The sequence below is a fragment of the Chrysoperla carnea genome, chromosome 2, assembly GCF_905475395.1.
Source record: "Chrysoperla carnea chromosome 2, inChrCarn1.1, whole genome shotgun sequence".
Taxonomy (NCBI): domain Eukaryota; kingdom Metazoa; phylum Arthropoda; class Insecta; order Neuroptera; family Chrysopidae; genus Chrysoperla; species Chrysoperla carnea.
Genome location: NC_058338.1, coordinates 44,238,026 through 44,245,446, shown reverse-complemented (window position 1 = coordinate 44,245,446; position 7,421 = coordinate 44,238,026). Strand labels below are relative to the sequence as shown.

Sequence of the window (7,421 nt, the reverse complement as noted above, 5' to 3'; positions counted from 1 at the left end):
CGCAAACCAAGATAATCTTAAAGTAGACACTGCAAGGAACAAAATAAAAAAAAAATCATGTTACGTAATGAGGGAGAAATTTCCTCCCTCATCACACACTTTAAAAGGCTTGCCTGACTCTCCCGGCTAAAAAAATTGGTTTGCGTAAATTTTTTCTGAAAGATAATGAAATTTTCTGTAGAATATACTTTAGGCAAACCATTTCACAACATGAGAGACAAACATTTATCGATTTTTTTAATAATTAATTTTTTTAAACATTTTTTCGGCTTTGCAAAACCACGCAAACCTACCGTTTCGAATTCCTATAGTTTTAAACTATCTATTTTCTTTAAAAAAAATATATGCACGTATGAGGGAACTTTTTAGATCGACAGCTCCTGGACTAAAATGGACTGAAAGGATAGATTGCTGTCAAGGCGTGTTGATATGTAGTCTGCTTTGTCATGCTAAATACTTCTTAAATTTATGAAATGAGTAATCTCGGCTTACTAGTCTGATTTAAGGTGAATTGTGTACGCGGTATTACACATTACCCTAATGTAGTTACTTGCCGGAATATTATACCTAGTAATTGAATATTTTATTGAGATCAAAGTAAAAGTTAAATATACTATATAGGTGTATCACAAAATTTTCTTTTGAAAATTAATATACGACTTTGTTACACATGTGATGATTTTAAAAGATATTTTGTATTTAGATACTCATTTTCTTTTCGTTGTTATAATCGTTAATGCTTGATAAACATTTAAAAAAATATTGGAGTTAAATTGATGAAAATGTTTTAATAATTTTCTTCGAAATATATGAACAATAAATTATGAAGTAACCCGAAAAATATAATTAAACATAGATAATTCCTAAAAGTTTAAGAAATAACTCTCAAATATTTTCTTTAAAAATTGGTAATTATTATAAATTTATTAATGGATTGAATGCACTATTTTATTTAAAGTTTTACGATTTCTGGAAAAGATTGGAAATTTTTAATTTTTCTTTCCAGGAAATTTGACTTATTCGTCTTCTGTTTGTGTGTTTTATTTCAAATCGAAACATTTTATTATGACCTAAACTAAGTATGACCGAAAAACAAGGCAAACATCATAATCAAGAAATATTTTTTCTATTGATATAGAACAAATCTTTTTAAGTAATTCAGATTTTGACTCTTCGTTTCTTTAATTTTGCTTCTCAAGTATTTTATGGCATTAGAAAAATTTTCCAACTTTGTAACACAATTTTCTTTCTTTTAATTATAATATAGAAAAATCAGAAAAATATGTCAAAATTCCCATCGGATGTTGTAGAGCTATAGAATAGAATTTCACAGTGTTGCACATCATGGCCTAATTTCTAAATAGTACAGACGGTTTAAGGTCGATCTTCACCTATTTGATAACCAGTTGAGACATATTTTTTTTCAAATTTTATTGATTTTTTAAATGCCTATCATATTTTCTCTATCAAAAAATGTTCACCGTTATTTTTAATGTCATTAATTTAAATTAACTTCGGTATATTTTGCAATAAAAGTGCATGTTGTAATCAGAATCGCATTTGAGTTTATCCGGTTAAGATCCAATTTTTTCCGGTTTAATTCAATCTCACTCCCTTGGAAAACGCCAAAAAGTTTTACCTGTCTCTATTTTTCCCGGTTTATAAAAAATGGGTACTTTGACTTACCGTTGGATTCAGACTTTCAGAGCTTACTTTCTTCCCCAGATTTATATATTAAGCCGCGTAGTAAATAAGTTCCTGAGTTGATGCTCCACATCAACTTCTAAACGTTCAAGAAAATATAAGCACTCAGTAAATTTTGACATCACGTATACTCAGTATATATAGGATATTTAATTTACTCGGTTAATATTTTATTTATTTTGTGACTTACTTATCAATGAAATATTACATTTTTACTTTTTATTTTATGAATTTAATTTAAATATTTACTTTTGAATTAATCCATGCACGAATTGCGGGAATACTTGTGTATACTTCATAATAGCCCTCTCTAGCACATCCCCAACCCCATGAAATAATTCCAAATTGTTTACTATCAACTAGAAAAGCACCACCATCATCACCTTGACACGCATCTTTACCCTCAGCTGTACTGGTACAAAACATAGTATCAGTAACTGGCAGTTCATTTTCGTCATATTTATCTCGACATTCTTTGCGATCGACAGTTGACAATTCAGCCTTCATCAGGTTACTGGGATAACGTCCGCCTGCCTAAATTTAAAAAAAAAAAGATAATTTTTTTTTTTTTTTTTATATTTATAAAATGTTACCTTTGTGCGACCAAATCCTGCTACAATTCCTTTTGTACCCACTTCCAGGGACTCATTTTCTTCTATAAGTTCAACCGTATTAATTTTATCTGATAGTGATAATGGTTCGCTAAGCTAAAATGAAAAAAGTTAGATTAAATACGTAAAATTGAATTTGGACTCAATCGATTGAGCTTAGAGCTTTGGTAAATAAAGAGTGTTTCAAATATAATATAAAGAGTAACTTTGATAGAAAAAATAGATTTATAATTATAAACTGCAAATTGTAATTGTTTTTAGCAGATAATGAGTCCCCATGGCGTATTCCTTGCTCAAGATAAAATTATCATGATATATTTGTCATGAACACCCATCAATATTGGAGCTTTATGTGCATAACATTGTTCAAGTGTATCAAATGCTTTGAAAAATTTATGACCTATAAGTAAACGGTTCCATTGTATTCTTTCTATTTTTCAATTGTCTGATTGGCATTTTGCAAGAGGTCAGTTGCTGAGTAACCCTTTCTATAACTTTTCAAAGTTGATGAAGTTAAATCATTGTGCTCTGATCAATGTTTTGTCAAATAATTGTTGTAGTAAAATTTCTCTTCTTCCGTGGAGCATTCGTTTCTTAATAGCTCTGTACTGTTAACAATTACAATTTCTTTGTTTTTTCGTTGTCACTTTACCATAAAACAACAGTTCAAATAATTTTTTTATTTTGAAACATTCTTTATAAAGAACAAAAGAGAAAGTTTACCTCTAATAAAGCAGCATCATAACTCAGATCGACTCCTGAACGAGAAAAATTCTCGTGTAAATGTATTTCTTTGACATTTACGACAACTCCACCTTTCTCTCTTTTGTCTGTACCTGCGCGAACTTTTATAATTTCTGGTGAAGCTGTACTTACACAATGCGCGACTGTTAAAACTACTGTATCACCTATGAGTGAACCTCCGCACAAGTTCCTGCCACGATACTCTACAGATACGTGATATGGAAATTCTTCGATGGTGACATTTTCACCACCAGCAATTCTTGTTGCAAAATTAGGTGTTATACTTTTACCAGCTAAAAAATTAAAGACTATATGTCATATTGCATTGAATTCAAAAATATTAATTTTTTTTGCAAAGCATAATAAAGGATAACAAGTGAACATCAGATAAAACAAATTCGTCACGCACCGTCGTAAACTAATCGCCTTCCTCCTAAAAAGTAGTCTTAAAAAACTAGACATATATTCTAACCTTGGAAAATAAGATTTATGAAGTTAAATGTTGGTTTCATAGGCGGACATCTTACGCAGAATTAAATTGTACCTAGCCTTTCAGGTACAAATTTTAAGCATGTTATCGTAATTCTATTGTGAACCACCGGTTTTCGCATGGAAAAATGATCTACCCAATATCATATATGAACAAATATTGGACATCCCCAGTTGATAAGCATTTATGTAAAGTGAATATCTTACCTGCTATCCATGTTAGAACGAAATAAACGCAGATATTCAAGACGCTCTTCATGATTGTATGTTTATTAGTTTAGTATGTTAAATGGCAAAGGTTGTTAAATAGTGAAAAAGAGAAGCGAAATTTATATTTATATACCGCTTTTGTATGCAACTGTTGGATATACTATAGTAATTTTCATTCTTTTTAAATATTTGATTCCGGTAACTATTAAGTAAATTTTTCCTAAAAGAAATGTATCTATCGTACTTATATTGGTTAATTATCGTTTGTAATATTGAGAATATTTCGATTAATTTAGTAAAGTTGTATTTTTTATGCTAATTGAAGAAAATAAAATCTGCTGTAATCTGCTTATTATCGGCCTGCGACAAAGCGTAGTATTAATAATCTATTTCAAAAAGGTTGAAAATTTCATAGATATAAGCCAGCGTTCTCAATTGTAAGCTTATTCAAACTTTTTTCGATTAATCTAACGCGAATAAATAACTAATATTTCTAATAAAGATATATAATAGAATTTAGTAGGACAGAGGGACAGAATTACTCCAGAATTAACGAGTGACACAAGGTAAACTAAGTTTTTTTTATCTACATTCTAATTTTCAACTTTATACAATATTTTTCCTTGGTTAAAATAACTTCTATTTATTTGCAAAAACGGAAATACAAATTAAAATTGAGATTTCAGGGTGTACATTAGACATTGAACGATATTTTCTTTTAAAAAAAATTTGCTATTTTTATGCAGCTACTGGTTTGCAAATTTTTATACTTTAAATATAATCATAACCATTAATTATGAAATATTTTCATATTTTAATTTATTAATTTGATATTCTAATGACAGCGAGCTGATAAAAATCATTCTGGCAGCATTAATGAAGGGCAAATAAATTAATTGTAAATACCTAATTTAATTAGTTTAATTTATAGGAAGGTATAGTTTGATGCAATGAGTTTTGACGTAATTATAAACCGTAATGATAGAAATTTTGATAAAAATAAAGGTATAAAAGGTAGTATTTAATCATTTTTAGTCTAGTTTGTTTAAACAAAATTTTTTTTTTGTGTCCATCATCTTTGGGGATACAGCATTCGAAAGTTATGGCCTTATTAAATATAGGCATACATATTCAAACTCAGTTTAATAAGTTAGTTTTAATGTTTATTTGTACATTTAAAAATATACCATAATGTTCGCAAAATTTTGATGAGAACCATCCTACGCTTTCAATTTTACATTATCATTAAAATTTCTGTCCATATTTTAATACAATATTTTAATTTAAAAGACAAAAATATTATTACTTTTTCGATGAAGATTGTGTACTCTTTGGATATATATATTAAGTGGGTACTAAAGCCATTAAGCTGTCTGATCGTTGAAATCACTATCAAAATTTCAAGATAATATTATTAAAGATATATATATATATATATATATATATATATATATATATATATATATATATATATATATAATATTATCAATCCTAGTGTTCCTGATAATATACTAGGATAAAATTATTAAATTATTGTATTGTCATCGGATCTTGATTTGTATTTCAATTTAATCAAGTGATATAAGCGACTAGGCGTGTTAGCGTGAAGAAGATTATTTTGTTGTGTAATGTTAGATTGTTTCGTGTGCGAATGAATTAGACCTTATTCGCGTAATAATTAAACTTTGAACATCACAATAATTAGTTACTTGATAAAAATAATGAAAATAACTACAATTAAGGTAATTATTAAAAACTATTTTATCACATACTCTGTAGGCAATGTTAGTTGTTAGGTATATTTACTTGGGGAAATGTGATGTTTTTGTTCTGAAAAATTTGCAGTAAGATGGATCAAGATGATTCTTTTTTTCTTTGTTTTAAGAAAACAATCATAAAATTTGTAATATATCCGTAGACGTGTCTGAGGGGACCCAGAACGAGCTGGACCTAGAAATTTTTCCAATGAGTTTTATAAATTTTCTAAAAAATTTATTCGAAATTGTTACAAGGAGGTTTTTGAGGCCGGTGAATCAAAAGCAAAAATATGATGGCCAAAGTATTCGCCGAGGTACCTCGGATCAGTATGGCATGGAATCAGTCTGGTTGTTAAGATAATATGCAAAATTTGTTTTAAACGAATATGATCCTCTAAATATTTCTGAATCGGCGTGAAAAATAGAAGTTCCTACTTGCAAAACTTATCGATCTAACATTTCTGTAAATTTTCTTTAAAATGCTTTAAAATTCAGAATTTTAACCCTCACGATGTCTTTGATTTTGAATTTTTGCCAACAAAATAGCTGAATAAAGATATATTTCGTAGAAATACTAACAAATTCTCAGAAATTGCATTAAAATACGACACACTGGAATTGTAAAAAAATTTTCTGCTTGAATAGGAAAAACTTTTTGCGTGGTATAGTTATTTAATTTTAATTTCAATATTATTTATCAACTGTTTTATAACATACACATTTAAAACAAAAATTTTCCACCTCTGTAACACAATTTTCTTTCATTTAATTTGAATCTAGAGTAATAAACAGAAAAATATGTTGAAAATTCCCATCGGATGGTGTAGAATGGTGAAATAGAATTTCACAGTGTTGCACATCATGACCTAATTTCTCAATATATTTTTTTTTTTTGATATATAAAGTAATACACTATTGTAAATATCTCATATTTAATAAATCATTATTAAAGTTTTAGAAAATTGAAATTGGTTTGAAAGAGAAAGCTAAGTTCATTGTACCTTGAATCATTCAGTAGTTTCCCTTGTGATATTGCTTTTATTGGGTAGCATTTGAACTGAGAGACTTCTTTGTATAAGAAAGCATATAAGCTGTTTTTCAATAAATATCCGATTTTTACAGTTTTAAATACGAAAAGTTTATCGTAATATACCATCGATAATAATTTGTTTGCAAATAATGTGTATGCATTAAAATTTGGAATTATATTCTTTTAAAGAATTTATAAGTATAATTAGTATATATATAAGCAAAATATAAGAAGGAAAAAGAAAAATCATTCACCCCGAGTCATTAAAAAAAATCGGTTGAAGCTGTTGCTGAACGCTCAAAGTAGAGAATGCCCAACGCTCAAAGTAGAGAAATATATAAGGTTGCCATTATCATGTGTATTCATTCCAAGATACTGTTCCTTAAAGTGAACTGTAATGATTATAGGTTAAAGAGGGCATGTGTATATATAAGCGGTGGGGGTGTTTCTATATACATTATGATGTTGTACCATGGTTCACGCATCATGTGCCAAGGTTCACAATATTTAGTTTTTAACGATAGTTGTTTAATATTTCAATTCTTAGAAAGAATATAGTGTTAATAAATAATAGTACTACAAACAGAAATAATTTATTTTGTAACATGTTAATACAATGTTGGAAATCTAGACACCTTCCATAAATTCGTTAATGAAATTTCTAACAAGAATCAAAATTTACGGAATTAACAATAATTTCTTTGTTATTATGCCCGATATATTTGCAAGATTATTTAAATAAATAAATCACTTCCAAAGTAGGCATATTTAACATTGGTCTTATGGGAAAACGGTAGATTGATGATATGTCCTTTCATAGATTTCTCGTAAAACTAGTCGGTGGAATTAAAAAAACTATTTAAATTAAAATTAAAA

General features: G+C 28.2%; 1 protein-coding gene across 1 annotated transcript; it reads right to left on the bottom strand.

Annotated features, from left to right (window-relative positions):
* Positions 1-1,847: 1,847 nt before the first annotated feature.
* Positions 1,848-3,856, bottom strand: LOC123293756 (trypsin-1-like). The gene is made up of 4 exons (XM_044874661.1): positions 3,756-3,856; positions 3,039-3,352; positions 2,298-2,411; positions 1,848-2,238 (listed from the first exon to the last, which is right to left on the bottom strand). The coding sequence occupies exons 1-4, from the start codon at positions 3,805-3,807 to the stop codon at positions 1,942-1,944; spliced, it is 777 nt and encodes a 258-aa protein (XP_044730596.1). The 5' UTR covers positions 3,808-3,856; the 3' UTR covers positions 1,848-1,941.
* Positions 3,857-7,421: the final 3,565 nt, after the last annotated feature.